This window comes from Leucopleurus acutus (genome assembly GCF_964270905.1).
Source record: "Leucopleurus acutus genome assembly, chromosome: 12".
NCBI classification, from domain to species: domain Eukaryota; kingdom Metazoa; phylum Chordata; class Mammalia; order Artiodactyla; family Delphinidae; genus Leucopleurus; species Leucopleurus acutus.
This window is the reverse complement of record NC_139154.1, coordinates 38,542,595-38,560,312: the sequence shown is the minus strand read 5'-3', so window position 1 is coordinate 38,560,312 and position 17,718 is coordinate 38,542,595. Positions and strand designations below refer to the sequence as shown.

The window sequence follows — 17,718 nt, the reverse complement described above, 5'->3', positions numbered from 1 at the left end:
GTTATCGCAGGTAAAACAGAGACAGTGGAAACATGTTGCTGTGTTTCTTTAGAACGTGAATATTTTTCAGGGCATTAAATTGTCCTTTTGCTGGTGTTTGTGTAGCATCTGTGTATTTGCGGGTCTTGAAGTATTCTGTTGCTTATCATTTTGTGCTTAAGTTTACTTCCAAGTTTCATTGTTTTTTAAAGCTGAGGACAGAGAACTGATCGTTTTCTTCATTTTATTCCCACCTTTAAAAAATTGCTTTTCCAAAGTGTATGCAGTATTTCGTTAGGCTTTAATAAAATTCCCTAGACCCTCCTGTGTTCAGGGGCCTCTCTTGGCTTTTTTTGGCATGCTTTTTACCTTTGAGAAATAGTCAAAATGAAGAAACTCGTTGACATCTGGTATACTTTTCCCGTATACAGAACGTATTTTACATATATTGCAGAGATGAGGGGGCTTTAAATTCTACCGTACCTCTGTTAGGTGGAGAGAAGACTTCAGTTCTATAATTCACGTTTAATTGTTAGCCCCTGAGGAACGGTAAACCCTTAGCATTACTTTACCCCGTTACTGTAGATTTTTCTGAGAGGCTGGGGCTTTGCTCATTAGTGAAACGTTAATCACTTTCTGTTCCAGGTCCTGGGATGGCAGTGTTGAGTAAGACATTGTCTCAGAGACTTGTGGGGGAAATAATCATGTAAACACCATCGTCTGATGTGATAAGTACTATGAGAGACTTCTGTACAGTATATTTGGGGGCACATAGAAGAGGGCAGGCAGTTCTGAAGAGTGTCAAAGAAGGAAGAGGTGACAGTTTGTTACCACAGATGGTTTAACAAGCAAGTACCCTCGGAGTAGCACTGGAGATGAACTTTCTAGGGAGAAGCAACAATGTGCATGAAAGACACAGACTGGAGTATGCATGGTTTATTTGCCAGGTGGTGTGTTATTGGTGGGTCATTAGGTGTATGATGGAGGAAGGGCGGGGAGGTGAATTGGAAAGCTCTGATGGGACCATTGGTGAAGGGCCTTTTATGCATGTGGAGGAGTTTGGACTTGATTTTTTTGGAAATGGATAAACCAGGGATTTTAAAGCAGGGGAAAGATGTGATTTCTTCATCTTTCTCTTTTACAAAGATAACTTCGGGTACTATTGAGGAAGGATTAGAGGGGAAGAGCCTGAAAGTGGGAAGACCTGTTAGGAGGCTGTCATGAGAGTCTAGGCCAGAGATGATGAAAGCCTGAATTGCGACATTAGCAGAGGAATAGAGAGAAGGCAATAAATTTCAGAAACATTTCTGAGTCAGTAATCCTCAGGCTAAATCCAGGCTCTGACTGAGGGGCCGTGTGTTGTAATGAAGTGCACACTGCATGGGAAGGCAGCATGCTTACGTTCTGGGTTTGTTCTGATCGTGACTCCTGGTGTCACCTTGAGGCTCCTAATCATTTGGAATTTTTGCTGGTAAAGGGAAGGCACTGGTCCTACCTGGCTCTTCAGTTCTGGGATTCTAATAAGGGGAAACAGGAGCAAAGGAAACATCAGAAACCTCAGACAAGCCTAAAACAGTTTAGAGTTTCACAGCCCCTTTCTCTTTTGCAGCTGGTAGCCTTTCTTTTGTTGTACTGAAAAATTCAGAACAGAAGAAAATACCGGTGTTGGATTATTAAGGTGTTGATTCTCAAAATCTTATAATTTTGTAATTGATTGAGAACAGTTCCTGATTCAGTTGCCTAATATACATATGTATTCTTTTCTCTTTCTAATTCTGTGTCAGTATACTCCCACTTTGTTTTTCTTTACCATCTATATTTGAAATACATATCTAAAAGATCTCAGTTGACATTTTGAGTTTTGTTTTTTGCTTTTGGAGGAACTTAACTCACTGAATTGGAATAGTTTTCTGCTTAATCTTTATGCTTTTGATCTCTCGTAATTTTATAAGTATTTTGAGGTATATCGTTCCTGAGCCTTTACCAGATGAGGGCTTCCTCAGCATTCAGCACACCACTGGTGTCAGTAGACTTTGCTTCTTAAGTAAGTGGGACAAGGCTTGTCACGGTTTACATTTTCCACTCTTACTTGAAGTGGCTTTCTGGGAGCTGTTCTTTTCTACTGAACAGGAGTTTTAGAGACCCTTAGGAAATGATGTCATACTTGAATACTCTCTTTAGCTGCAGGAACTATAGGTATTAACTATCTTAATAATGTTAAAAGCACTTCTTTTCTTTTCATTCTAGTTCCAAAAGACCCAAAACCCCAGTGGAGATGTGTGGCATGGAGTTACGATTGCACCCTGCTGGCCTATGCCGAAAGCACGGGAACTGTGAGAGTGTTTGATCTCATGGGAAGTGAACTCTTTGTTATAATCCCGGTATGTACATACCTTAAACTGAAAACATATTTTTTTTGACTACCTTTCATGTATAGGTACTTGAATGAATGAATGTGATGAGAGGAACTATAAATGTAAATCAGAATAATAAGCTGTGAACTTAAGATGCTTAGATCTAGTTAGAGATCTGTACGTTAAGAATTTATTCTTTGCATTTTGTAATGCACTAACCAGACATAATCTACCATTATTGTAAGATGGTAGTAAGTAAATACTTAGAGGTGCAGAAAGCTGTTGTAAAGTTCCAGCGTAGGAAAGAAGTCAGTGGGCCTTTGCAACAGAACCAGCCTGGGAGGAGTTAGAATTTGTTACTCTAAAGGGATAGAAACTGAAATGGAGAGTGGAGAAAAGAATTAATGGTGGTAATAACTTATATTTGTGTAGTGCTTTGTACTTTATTAATGACTTTGATATACATTCCTGTTTAATATTCACAACACCCTTTGAGTAGATTGGGTACTTATTACCCTCATTTTACAGTTTAGAGAGCATAAATTGTGAGGAAGTAAAATGACTTTTCCCGTGGTAATCCAGTTAATTAGTGTCTCTTTTAGGAATTCGGGGCTCTTTACTTTGTATCCTCCTTCCTCAAGTGAACAAAATAAAGGGGCAGGTAGAACAGTGGTTCTAACTCTGGCTGCATCTTAGAATCACCTGCAAAGCTTTATAAAGAAAAGAAAAAGAAAAACTAAACAAATTGCTGGGTTGTCCAGGCTCACCCCACTGAGAGTCTGACTTAATTGATCTGAGTGAGCCCTGGACTTTAATGTTTCAAGTCTTTCAGCTGATTCTAATGAGAAGCTAGGAGTGAGAACCAAGGATATAGAGAATGATTTTTGTTCAGAAATGTGTGGAAAAACTTGAAAGAGTACATTGGGCTCCTGGTATAGAAGTTCTGGGGAACCAAACTAAGTAGGTTGAGTTACTATTTTCTAGACTAGCATTGTCTAATAGAAATGTAATGTGAGCTATATATGTGATCACGTGTGTAATTTAAAATTTTTTAGTAACATTAAGTTAAGCAGGTGAAATTTATTTGATATATTTTATTTATTACAACATATCTAAAATGATTACATGTTGAAATGACAGTGTAAAAATGATTGATGAAATATTTCACGTTCTTTCTTTGGTACTAAGTCCTTGAAATTTGGCGTGTATTTTTATATTTATAGCATATCTCAATTTGGACTAGCCATGTATCAAGTGTTCAGCAGCTACATGTGGCTGCCCTGTTTTATTGAGCGGTTCTAGACAATGAGGAGCCATTCAGGGTAGGAAACTTCATTATGTGCTTCACTGTGTGTGCTAAGGTGCACATGCCCTCCAGATCCTCAGCAAATACAGCTTGATATTTAGTTGATAGAAAAAGGCTGGCATTGAGTGAGTGTTTTAAGTGCCTTCCCTTTAAATTGCTGATTAGGCAAATGGAAGTAACATTTGGAGCAAATGGAGGCATTTTTCTTTCTTTCTTTTTTTTTTTAGCATTGGTTACTACTGGCAGTGGAAATTAACATTTGAGAGCTTATGTCTGAATTCTATATGGTAGAATTCTTTGAGGCAGAATGATAGCATTAGTTTTTTTTTCTTTTTCTTCTTTTTTTGCAATGGAAGTATAGTCTGAACAGAAATTCACCTACTAGGTGAACATCTCACCCAAAGAGGCTGCTGTGGTTCCAGCCTGTGGTTGGGGGAGGGCTGGTCTAGAGTTGGGTGTCTAGTTCTAGGCACTTAGGCTTACATGATTCTTCACATACGATCAATTCTGGGCTATCTTACTTAAAGGATACCTGGCAGGGCTAGTGTCTTGAATATCCTTCAATTATACATATGTTAACTTCTATCTAGTATCTTTTTAGTAACTTAATTTCCTCCTCTTTCACAGGCATCTAGTTTAGCAGGTGATCTGAGCTATGCCATTGCTGGGTTGATATTTTTAGAGTATAAAGCAAGTGCACAGTGGTCTGCAGAACTCTTGGTCATCAATTACCGAGGAGAACTTAGAAGTTACCTTGTAAGGTAAAAATGCACTTTATTTGGGATGCCCTGTTTGAAATAATGTTTATTTCTCTGCTTTAGTGTCAGATTTTGGTGCTTTGTTTTCCTTTTAGCATTTTATTATGAAAAATTACAAATATAAAAGGAAGGTTGAAAGACTTTTATAGTGAACTCTCATATACCTCCACTTAAATTCTGTTTAGCATTTTACTATACTTGCTGTGTCATATTTTGACCCATCTTTCTATCTGGCCATTATTCAGTTCTATTTTTTAATATATTTCAGAGTCAGTACATATATACTTTAGCATGCATATCATTAATTAAAGTTCATTAATTCAAGTTCAATATTTGCTTATAGTTTTCTTTCATTTGAAATAAAATTTGCATACAGTGAAATGCACAGATCTTAAGTGTACCAGCCCGTGAGTTATGACGAATGCATATGCTTGTGCAAGTCAAACCCCTGTCAAGATACAGAACATTACCATCATGCTATTAAGTTCCCTCATGCCTCTTCCCAGTAAATCTTTGTCCACACCCACCCTCAGAGCAACTGCTGTTTATAATTTTTTTCCATCATAGATTAGTTTTGCCTGTTCTAGTGATTTACATTAACGGCCTCAGAGAGTATGTACTCTTTTGTCTAAGTCTTCTTTCATTCAGCTTATCTTGAGATTCATCCTTATTTTTACATGTATCTGTAATTTATTCTTTTTATGGCTGATTAGTATTTCATTGTATGAGTATCTCATTTGTCTTAGTTTGGGTTGCTGTAACAATACCATAAACTGGGTGGCTTATCAACAACAGAAATTTATTTGTGACAGTTCTGGAAGCTGGAAGTCTGAGATCAGGGTGCCAGCATGGTCGGGTTCTGGTGAGAGCCCTCTTCTGGGTTGCAGACTGCCGACTTCTCCTTGAATCCACACATGGTGGAAAGAGAGCTAGTTAGCTCTCCAGCCTCTTCTTATAAGAACACTAATCCCATTCATGAGGGTTCCTTTCTTTTGCCCTACCTAATAGATCCCAAAGACTCCTCCTCCAAGTACCATCACATTGGCATTAGGGTCTTATATGAGTTTTGGGGTATACAGACATTTAATCTACGGGGGTCACAAACCTTCAGTCCATAACACTCATGATTTGTTTATCCATTCTTCTATTGATGGACCTCTAAGTTTCTGGTTTCGTGAATAAGGCTGCTATGACTAATCTCGTACAAGTCTTTTTTATTTTTATTTTTTTAATATTTATTTATTTATTTGGCTATGCCGGGTCTTAGTTGCAACACGTGGGCTCTTCATTGCCACATGTGGGATCTTCTTTGAGGCATGCAGGATCTAGTTCCCTGACCAGGGATCGAACCCCGGGCCCCCTGCATTGGGAGCACAGAGTCTTAACTGCTGGACCACCAGGGAAGTCCCTGTACAAGTCTTTATGGATATATGCTTTCATTTCTGTTGGGTCAGTATCTTTGAGTGGAATTGCTGAGTCATAGGGTGGATAGTTTGGTTTTATAAGAAATTGCCAGAGCTTTTTCAAAGTGGTCATATCATTCATATTCCTACTAATAATTTATCAGAGCTCTGGTAGTTTTATATCCTCAGCAGTATTTGGTGGTGTCTATCTTTTTAATTTTAAACATTTTAATGGGTATATAGTGGTATCTCACTGTGGTTTAATGGTATTTATTTCTTATTTACCTTCTTGAATGTAGTGTTGGAACAAATCAGAGCTATCAAGAGAGTCACTGTTTCAGCTTCAGTAGTCATTATCCTCATGGAATCAACACAGCTATTTACCATCCTGGGCACAGGTAAGCAACTGTTTGCTCTCGTATTTGGTGGAGTATTAGGTGGATGTAGAAGTCTTGGCACAGTTTCAGAGAGAAGAAGTTGTCCGTTCTGATTTTTATTTTGGTTTCTTTATTTCCTCCCCTTGTGTATAGTTATCCTAACGTCCATAATATTGTTGCAGTCATCTTCTTTTTTTTTTTTAATTTATTATTTTTGGCTGCGTTGGGTCTTTGTTGCTGCATGCAGGCTTTCTCTAGTTGCGGTGAGCGGGGGCTACTCTTCGTTGTGGTGCGCAGGCTTCTCATTGTGGTGGCTTCTCTTGTTGTGGAACACGGGCTCTAGGCACACGGGCTTCAGTAGTTGCAGCACGAGGGCTCAGTAGTTGCGGAACATGGGCTCAGTAGTTGTGGCTCGCAGGCTCTAGAGCATAGGCTCAGTAGTTGTGGTGCACGGGCTCTGTTGCTCCGGGGCATATGGGATCTTCCCAGAGCAGGGATCGAACCCATGTGCCCTGCATTCGCAGGCGGATTGTTAACCACTGCGCCACCAAGGAAGTCCCTGTTGCAATCATCTTCTGAACATTCATGCTCATCTGTTTGGCAGACTGAGCTTCTTTTGAGTCCGATCGGGCACTGGGAATATCCATTGAGGAATATCTTCTCTCTTAGTTCTCTAAATCTTATTTTTCTTATCTGTAAAATGAGGCTAATACATAACACATAGCATTGTTGAGAGAGTTAAAAAATAGTGCATGTGAAATGCCCTTGCATCGCAGGGCCTCAATAGATGTTCTTCCCTTCTCCTTTCCTTCTTTGCAAGTTAGGGCTGCACTGATTGCTGCATAGTTGATTCCTACCACTACAGGCACAACTGTGGATTCAGTTCCAGACCCCTGCAATAAAGGGGGTATTGCAATACAGCAAGCCACACGAATTTTTTGATTTCCTAGTGCCTATAAAAGTATGTTTACACTATACTGTAGTCTGTTAAGTGTGCAGTAGTATTCTGTCTAAAAAAAATGTAAATAGCTTAATGAAAAAATACAAAACAAAAAACAATTACAACAGTAACATCAGAGATCACTGATCACAGATCACCATTAACAAATATAATAATAATGAAAAACTTTGAAATATTGAGAGAATTACCTCTCAATATTTGCTGATCTAGTAGGTGTAAAAGAGTATCTCATTGTAGTTTTAATTTGAGTTTCCCTGATAACTGATGAGATTGAGAAACTTTTCATGTGATTGGCCATTCATATTTCTTATCTGTAGAATGCTTTTTTATATCATTTCTTATTTTTTTATTGGGTGTGTGATCTTGACATTCTTCTATAATCTGGACATTAATTCTGGGTTGATTATGTGCATGATGAGTATCTTCTCCCAACATGTGACTTTTTTTTTCCTTATAATTTACCTTTTATGAATTATATCTGCACGTAGTTCCAAGTATTAAATAGTTTGAAAAACTGACTCCTCCACCCAATTTCTTGCTTTCCAAAGGTAACCACTTTTAGCTCATTTTATTTTTTAAAAATTTTTATTGGCGTATAGTTGATTTAAAATGTCATGTTAGAGTCTACTGTACAGCAAAATGAATCAGTTATGCATATACATATATCCACTATTTTTTAGGTTCTTTTCCCATATAGGTCATTACAGAGTATTGAGTAGAGTTCCCTGTGCTATACAGTAGGCCCTTATTAGTTATCTATTTTATTGTAGTGTGTATATGTCAATCCCAATCTACTAATTTATCCCTCCCCGCCCCCTTTCTCCCTGGTAACCATGTTTGTTTTTTATATCTGCAACTCTATTTCTGTTTTGTAAATATTTTCATTTGTACCATTTTTTTAGGTTCCACATATAAATGATATCATATGATGTTTGTTTTTCTCTGTCTGACTTACTTCACAGTATGACAATCTCTAGGTCCATCCATGTTGCTGCAAATGACATTATTTCATTCTTTTTTATGGCTGGGTAATATTCCATTGTATATTTGTACCATATCTTTTGTAAACATTCCTCTGTCGATGGACATTTAGGTGCTCCCATGTCCTGGCTGTCGTAAATAGTGCTTAGCTTATTTTAGGTGATTCCTTTGGCTATTTTGGTGAATCACAACCTTCTGTAACCTCCTAAGAAAGAATTCATGGGAAGTATATTTTTTGAGGGCTTGTATGTCTAAAGATGCTCTTGAGAATTCTAATGTTACTCTAGTGTAAAATCCATTTTTTTTTGGTCTATTTTTTTGGTCCCCCTTCTGTCTGAAAGCTGAGATTTTACTTTATATTTTCCCCCAGTGTTCTGAAATTTGACTGTGTTATGTCTTGGAGTAGGTTTTTTTGTTTTTTTTTTCCAAATATCCATGGTATTGGCCATTCAATTTGGATACTCACCTTTGGGAAAATTCACTGAATTATTTCTTTGATTATTTCTTCCCCTCTATTTCCTCTCTTCTCTCCAGAATGTCTATTATCTAGATGTTGAGTATCCTGGACTCACCTTTAATTTTCTCATTCTCTTTTTTTCCCCTTTGTTGTTGTTGAAAAAGAGAAGTAAAAGATTATTTTAATTTTTTCTGTATAGCTATTTACTTAAGGAAGAAAGTAGTTTGAAGCACTATTGATATCTATTATAAATATAATGAATTGATACATATGATCTTGTTTAGAAAAAAATCATGTATTCTGGTTAATTTTTTCTGATATATCTTCTATTTACTATTCTGTGCCTTATCTCTTTTTAAAACTAGTCATTGTATTTTTAGTTTCATTGTATTTTTACTTTCATTTTTTATATTTCTCATTTCTAGAAGTTCTGTGTAGTTATTTTAAGAATCTTTCTTAGGAAGGGAGAAAAAGGAACTGAAATGAGTATTCAGTGAGCCACTAGTTGTTTTGAGGATTAAATACATAATGGATATTCAGGAAATGATAGGATTGAATAAATATAATACTATTTACTTTTACCTTTTGATTTGTGTAGATCCTGTCTTGAAGAGTCTGTTGGTATATCCTTAAGAAATTTGAAGATCAGTTTCAAAAGTCTAGCCAATTAAAAAATTTAAAAATTAAGAAAGAATTTTCTAAATACAGTAAATCTGAAATGCTAGTACAACTTTGTTTTACTTTAGATGAAGCTGAGTGATCACATTCAGAGTAGAGTTCTTCACATTTTATAAAATTGAATGTAATTGTATAAGCAGCAAATAATTGTTTTCGTAAATCAAATATTTCTTTTGATGATAAAATAAACATTATAAGAAAAAGAAAATTGTGTTTGTTTTTTTTTTTTGTGCGGTACGCGGGCCTCTCACTGTTGTGGCCTCTCCCGTTGCGGAGCACAGGCTCCGGACGCGCAGGCTTAGCGGCCATGGCTCACAGGCCCAGCCGCTTCGCGGCATGTGGGATCCTCCCGGACCGGGGCACGAACTCGTGTGCCCTGCATCGGCAGGCGGGCTCTCAACCACTGCGCCACCTGGGAAGCCCGAAAATTGTGTTTTTTTTTTTTAAATTAATTAATTTATTTTTGGCCACGTTAAGTTTTCATTGCTGCGCGCGGGCTTTCTCTAGTTTTGGCGAGCGGCGGCTACTCTTCATTGCGGTGCGCGGGCTTCTCATTGCGGTGGCTTCTCTTGTTGTGGAGCACGGGCTCTAGGCACGCGGGCTTCAGTAGTTCTGGCACACAGGCTCAGTAGTTGCGGCTCGCGGGCTCTAGAGCGCAGGCTCAGTAGTTGTGGCGCCTGGGCTTAGTTGCCCCTCGGCATGTGGGATCTTCCCGGAACAGGGCTGGAACCCGTGTCCCCTGCAATGGCAGGTGGATTCTTAACCACTGCGCCACCAGGGAAGTCCCTGTGTTGTTTTTTACTCTTGTCAACTTCTTATATAAAGTATGGCCTTTTAATGTTCGTTTTTATGTTTCAGATCTTGTATTTTCCTTGCATGGCTTCACTAATGTGTCGTCACTAAATTCTGCTGCTAGAAAGGGGATGGAATGTGTTTTGCTTTGACATGCTTAGTTCTCTGTTGTGAATTTTGCCAAGGCTAGACAGTGCATACTCACAGTGTCACCATATATCGCACCCATGACACTCCAATTGTTTGATTTTTGTTGAGGGTGACCTATTTCTTTATGTTTACATCTTCTTTGATACCATGTTTTATTATATAAACCCCAAGCGAGGTTTGCTCTTTTAAGTCCTTTTCTTGGTTTAGTTCAACTTATTTTTATTGTTTTAATGCAGTTATTAATATCTTTCTCAGCACTTATATACATTAAAAAAATTAATCTATTGTCCCTTAAAAAGTATATGTGTTCTGTTAGGGGAATTGTCTGCCTGTATTAGTAAAGATTGATGAGGTAGAAAGTCTGTTCTATTGTTATTTGGCCTTTCCATTACTGTCTTATTTATTGTGGCTTGCTGTGTGCAACACAATGTTAGGTTTGTGGAAGATATAAAGATGGAGAACAATCCTGACTTCAAGGTCTCATATTCTTGAATGAGAAATAATATACACATATATGTATATGCATATGCGGTTGACCCTTGAATGACATGAGTTTGAGCTGCGCAGGTCCACTTATACATGGATTTTTTTCCACTAAATACATGCTATAAGAATACATGATCTCCGGTTGGTTGAGTATTACATGCATGCGTGGATAGGGAGGCCTGACTATAAAGTTATACACAGATTTTTGACTGCTGGGGGTGGGGATTGGTGCCCCTAACCTGTTACTGTGCTGTTCAGGGGTCAACTGTATACCTAAAAAAAAATATATATATATATATGTAATGTCAAATATATATATTTCTTTCTCTGTTTAAATATGTGTGTGTGTATATATGTACACATACACACACATATATAACAGGATTGCAAACCGGAAAGAAGTAAGGGCCTTAAAAGAGTGCACATATAGTGATGTGGGGATCCAGATAAAGGAGATATTATTTCCTTGAAGGATCAGGGGAGTATGGCAGGTGGCATTAGGACTTACTTTGCAGAATGGATATGATCTGGACATGATGGGTGTTCCAGACAAAGTGACATTGTGAACAGTGACAAGAGGCAGGAAGCCACAGTTTATATTTGGAAAATTTCAAGTGGTGCGGCTTGGCTGACACTGTAGGGTGTGTGTAGGAGTGGAGTAGAGGTGATAGTTGTGGTGGAAGAATGGGTGTGTGAAAGGCAGGTAATTGGGAGTGTTAATTGGCTTTTCTGTTCTTTAAGGAACTCGGATTTTTGAGATGAGGAAACATATCAGCTGTGCTTTGAGGAATGTTGATTTAGTTTGGAGATACTAGTGGCTGGGTGACTCATAGGTGATTATATACTAGTTCAGGCCATAGGCAACTAGGACCTATTCATTTTCATACATAGAATTACTATGTATACGTATATATCATACTTTATTAATTTTTAAATTTTAATTAATAGGTCTTATATTTCCAATTAAACTTTCAGACAATTGAAGGCAAAAAATACATGCAATGTACATTTAAGCAATAACATCTAGTATAAGAGCTCTGTTTGTCATTTGGTACCTCTCCATCCGTGGGCTCCTTGGATGAGTGACTAATTTCTTGAGTGGAGAAGAAAAATTATTATGTTTCTTTCTTTTGATTTTTCTCTTCCCTTTTTCTTCTCTTATATTTTGTATTCTTCTGCCCCACATTTTTCTGTTTTATTTTTCTTGTCTTTTTTAAAAGAGGTGCATTTTATGTCTTAATCTTTGGCTGTTTTTTTTGCTTTGTTTAGATTATTTCATGATGACTATTCTGTTGTCTTGGTTTTTTACAAAGGTCAGTATTAGACTTCTTTTTTCCTAGCACTATTTCAGGAGCGTAAGTGGGGTTCACTTGGGACCGTAGGTTTGAAATGATCATACATTCAATAGTTATTACATGATAATAACTTGTCATAAGTCAGTTATAAGTCAAACCGTAGGTTTGAAATGATCATACATTCAATAGTTATTACATGATAATAACTTGTCATAAGTCATAAGTTTGAAATGATCATACATTCAATAGTTATTACATGATAATAACTTGTCATAAGTCAGATTACCTTATTCCTTCTTAAGCCTTTCAGTTTTTGGCCTAGGATGTAAGTACATAAAGGTATTTCTTGGGCTTCCCTGGTGGTGCAGTGGTTGAGAGTCCACCTGCCGATGCAGCGGACACGGGTTCGTGCCCCGGTCCAGGAAGATCCCACATCCCGTGGAGCGGCTGGGCCCGTGAGCCATGGCCGCTGAGCCTGCGCGTCCGGAGCCTGTGCTCCGCAACGGGAGAGGCCACAGCAGTGAGAGGCTCGCGTACCGCAAAAAAAAAAAAAAAAAAAAAAAAAAGGTATTTCTGGGGGAATGGTCTCAAAAATTTTGGAAAGGTAAGTACATTATGAAGCCACAGGAGGAGGGCTTCTTCTTGGTTCTGCAATCATGTACAATTTTTGATAGCAGTCAACTTGGAGATGGACGACTGCATTAAAGTTTCTGAATGAAAATTGTTATAAAGCAAGGAATATGTGTAAATGCCCTCTTGTGTATGACAAAATATTGCTAGGTTGTTTATATTTTCCATTATCTGGTCTTTTAAGGAAAGAAGCTGAAATATTCATCACATTTTTATTTATTTTTGGTTACTCTGGTAATGTGATGGTGTGATATTTACCATCCACAAGGATTTTGTAAATGTGAAATATATCAGCCAGAGTGGAGTTAGGATAAATTGGTAATATACAAACTCAAGGTTTTATGAAATTCACTGTTTTGCTTGATGCTGTGAACCTGTGATAGAGTTTTATTTATATATTAGGCACAGTAAGAGAACATTTGAGTTGCCAGCATCACTGTTCTTGTGCTGTGGGGCCGTTTTGAAGTAAAATAAGGCTTTCGTGAACACAAGAACTACAGTACCTCGGCAGTCTGTATCTGATAACGTGGATGGCTGTTAAGTGCCTAAAGTGTGGGGTACACCGGCCAAAGGGAGGACTCACCTCCTGGGCTGCGTGGAGCAGGATGGCACAGGAAGGTGCAGGATTTCATTACACTACTCAGAATGGCGTGCAGTTGAAAACTTATGAACCGTTTCTGGAATTTTCCATTTAATATTTTTGGACTGCAGTTGACTGTGGGTAACTGATATTGCAGGAGGCGAAACTGTGGATAAGTGGGACTACTGTATCCTGCTTTCAATAGGTTTTTTTTTTGAGGTTTTGATCCTAATTTTATTGTAAATTTCTACAAGCCATATCTGCCTTATTCAACTTTGAATCTCCAATAGTTCCTTGATAACTCCACAAAGATAGTGTTTGAAGGTAACTTTTTCTAGATCCTGAATTACATCTCAACAAAGACAAAAGCTAGAAAACATGTCTCCTTTCTTGGGCCGTTTTGAGAAACCACCCATTCTCAGAATCCTTGATGACTCTTCGATACTAATTTTAAGTGTATAATTCAATGATTTTTAGTAAATGTATAGACTTGTGCAAACACTACTCCAGTCAGTTTTAGAATATTTCCATTGTCCCTAAAAATCTCTCATGCCTGTGAGTTTCGTGGAATGTAAGTCACACCTCAGTAAAACTGTAAAAAATAAAGGAATGCATAAGAAAGAAAAAAAAAGATCCTTTAAACAGGCTTTCATTTGAACACTTTTATCTTTTTTTTAATTAAAAAATTACTTTAAATTTATATACAGTTAAATATACTCCTTTTGGTGTACATTGCTTTTTAAAAAAAATTTTATTGAAGTATAGTTGATTTGCAATGTGTTAATTTCTTCTGTACAGGAGTGATTGAGTTATACATATGCATACATATATATTCTTTTTATATTCTTTTCCATTATGGTTTCTCACAGGATATTGAATATAGTTCCCTATGATATACAGTAGGACCTTGTTGTTTATCCATCCCATACATAATAGTTTGCCTCTGCTAATCCCAAACTTATATTCCTTCCCTCCCTTACTTCCCCTGCCCGTTGGCAACCATAAGTCTGTTCTCTATATCTGTGAGTCTGTTTTTGTTTCATAGATATGTTGATTTGTATCATATTTTAGATTCCACATATAAGTGACACCATATGGTATTTGTCTTTCTCTTTCTGACTTACTTCACTTAATATGATATCTAGGTCCATCCATGTTGCTGCACATGGCAGTATTTCATCCTTTTTGATGGCTGAGCAATATTCCGTTGTTTGTGTATACACACCTTTATCCATTCATCTGTCGATGGACGTTTAGGTTGTTTCCATATCTTGGCTATTGTAAATAGTGCTGCTGTGAACATAGGGGTGCATGTATCTTTTCGAATTACAGTTTTGCCTGGGTATATGCCCAGGAGTGGGATTGCTGGATCATATGGCAACTCTACTTTTAGATTTTTGTGGAACTTCCATATTGTTTTCCATAGTGGTTGCACCAATTTACATTTCCACCAACTGAACACTTTTATCTTTATGTGAAGGATACTAAGATTTAAGAAAGATACCCGTGTTTCATACAGTCTGTGGGGAAGAATCATGATTGATTAATAATGTATGTCATAGTTGTACAAAGGATGAATTCTAAGCATTTGAGTGATTGATTTTTATCCTTTTAGTCAACTGTGTTAAGCCAGATACAGATTCCGCAGAAAGAACTTGAGACATTTACAAGGAATAATAAACTAAGTGTCAGCTTGCCTATTAGTAGATTGCAGTTAGGTAGGAGTGAACTGGCTAAAGAGTAGCTGGGTAATTGCATTCTCCTAAGCATGCACTGATAGGGATTGCTACTATGCTTGGGAAGGCTCAGAAGATGCAAGAGATGTCTTTAGAAAGCTGTTAATTTTAAGCGAGACTGAGGAATACCTTTAAGTAATGGCATGTTGAAGTGCTAAAGGGCTATGCTTTACGCATCCTGATTTGGTCATCTCATGGGGGTTTCTGATTTCCCCTAACCAACACTCAGCACTTTATTTTTTTCTTAATTTATTTATTTTATTTATTTTTGGCTGTGTTGGGTCTTCGTTGCTGCACGTGGGCTGTTTTCTAGTTGCGGCGAGCGGGGACTACTCTTTGTTGCGGTGCGCGGGCTTCTCATTGCAGTGGCTTCTTGTTGTGGAGTGCAGGCTTCAGTAGTTGTGGCACGTGGGCTCTGGTCATGGCTTGTGGGCTCTAGAACGCAGGCTCAGTAGTTGTGGCGCCCGGGCTTAGTTGCTGCACGGCATGTGGGATCTTCCCGGACCAGGGCCCGAACCCGTGTCCCCTGCATTGGCAGGTAGATTCTTAACCACTGCACCACCAGGGAAGTCCCTCAGCATTTTAAATATGAGTCCTTTACACTCATGGGATAAAGGAGGTATTCCAAATAAGTAACTAGTACTTAGTGGGGGGATCAAAAATGTTTTTCGTGTGAATGAGCTCTCAGGAGGCGTGATGATGACTTCACTGGCACAAAATGGAAGGAAAACAGTCTTGGGCATAGAATGGGACGGGGTGCAGTAGAGTACGCATAGGGGGCCACGATCTCTTCTTCATACATCACCCCTGTCTAGGGAAATGTCCATCGGTCCCACAAATGTTTAAATTATATCTTGTGGAGGAGATAGTGTTGAGAGTGCCCTCCTTAAAGGTTTACCCAAGGGCATAGGTAAATATTGTTCTCCTCTTATAAGGTGTAAGATCCATCTAGACCTGGGAGATGCTTTTGGAAGCTAATCAGTGGGCCTTTATAGCCGTTACATTGCCATAAAATTGCCCATCTTTCTCTCTGGTTCCTAAGGTCCTATATATTCTGTGAGAATCAGGGCAGTGATGTATAAATGATACACTCTTTTGACAGCTGGAGGAGCAGTTGGGTATAAATTACATTAGGAAGTTTCTCGTAAGCCCTAGCTAGATAAGATTAATAATTTCATGAAGGATTTTGCTTCTAGAAAAGGAATGAGTACTGCAGTCCAGATCCTTGTTAATTATCTTACACTGCAGTGAGAGAGTGTGTTCAGCCTTTGATAATGTAGGGGCTGTTGACGTTTGAGAGATTAGCGCGCAGCCTTGTAGCTGGGAAGTATGAATGTCAGTAATCGAGTATATTAACTTATATTAAGGAGCTTTTCATGTTGCCTTTAGAATTCTCATTCCTCCACTGTATTCTTCTTTCCCTGAGTTCAGGTTGTGTTTTTGAAGAGAAATGAAGAGGTGCTGTTGTCTGCACAGAAAGCTGCATTGTCTTGGCGGATGTGAAAGTCCTTAGGTGTGAATTAAGGGACTCGCTGAGCTTCACAGACTGATTTTTCTTTTCTTTTTTTCCCACAGGCATTTGTTTCTGGGGAGGCAGGGAAGTGGAGAGTCTTGGCCATATCCTGTGATCTGCTTCTATCCAGGATATGTTACAGATAGGTAGACACGTGTGACTCAGAAATATCTTGGTCCTTAGCAGCCTGCACCTGGCTGTCTTTTAAGAAGACAGTCTTCTTCATTAGTTTGACTTTTTTTTGCCTACCACGGAAAAAAATTAAATTACTTGGCAATCAGCTTTAACCCATCAGTCAGTCCTCTCTTTGGAGATTCTTTGATAGGAGGGGCTAGTTCTCATTATGTTACAGTTACATTTAAATGGGCCTTTGTAGACCTTCATAAAGTTTTTAATCTCTTCAGCTGGTAAATCAACCAACCTCCCTCCCTCCCTCCCGCTCTCTGCTTTGGTTGTAGTTTAACCTGATAACTTTATATGTCAGTGAATTTCATTAATCTTAAGCAAGATATTTTGTACTTGGGTTATATGTTCCCCCCCCCCCCCCCGATTTTAAGGACTACTCCATAATCCCTCTGCAAAATTTATGGAAATGCAATTTTAAGAAGTAACTTGGGCCAGATTGAATTTCTTCTCATACTTGGAGTGATGCTAGCTGTTGTGGATCTCTCTTTGGAGTAGAGAGCTGAAAGAAGACTATTGAGTTATCTTAGGTTATTTTATAGGAATTACGGAATGATGCTTAATTTTGTTTTTTTTAAAATTTTTATTGGAGTATAGTTGCTTTACAATGTGTTAGTTTCTACTGTACAGCAAAGTGAATCAGCTATAGGTGTACAAATATCCCCTCTTTTTTGGATTTCCTTCCCATTTAGGTCACCACAGAGCATTGAGTAGAGTTCTCTGTGCTATATAGTAGGTTCTCATTAGTTATGTTTTATACATAGTATCAATAGTGTATATATGTCAATCTCAATCTCCCAATTCATCCCACCCCCGCCTTCCCCCTTGGTATCCATACATTTGTTCTCTATGTCTGTGTCTCTATTTCTGCTTTGTAAATAAGATCGTCTATACCAATTTTTTCAGATTCCACATATATGCTATTAATTTTGTTTTATAAACAATTAGAAATTTTAAAATATATATTTGTGATATGATAGAATGTGTACTGGATTAGGAGACAGGAAATCTGTGCTACTTATTAGCTCTGTAACCTCAAGTCGTCCTTCTTTTTCGACCACATTTTGCTGCATTGCATTGGGCACAGACAGTAGATGGT

The 17,718-nt window shown here is 38.1% G+C and overlaps 1 protein-coding gene across 2 annotated transcripts in view; it reads left to right on the top strand.

Annotated features, from left to right (window-relative positions):
- The window catches only part of NBAS (NBAS subunit of NRZ tethering complex), a 339,942-nt gene that overhangs the window by 21,920 nt on the left and 300,304 nt on the right, over positions 1–17,718 (top strand). For both annotated transcript variants that reach the window (XM_082852122.1, XM_082852121.1), the window contains exons 7-9: positions 2,227–2,360; positions 4,267–4,400; positions 6,100–6,198. In XM_082852122.1, the coding sequence (XP_082708248.1) occupies positions 2,227–2,360; positions 4,267–4,400; positions 6,100–6,198 (367 nt within the window). The remainder of the gene's footprint in view (positions 1–2,226; positions 2,361–4,266; positions 4,401–6,099; positions 6,199–17,718) is intronic.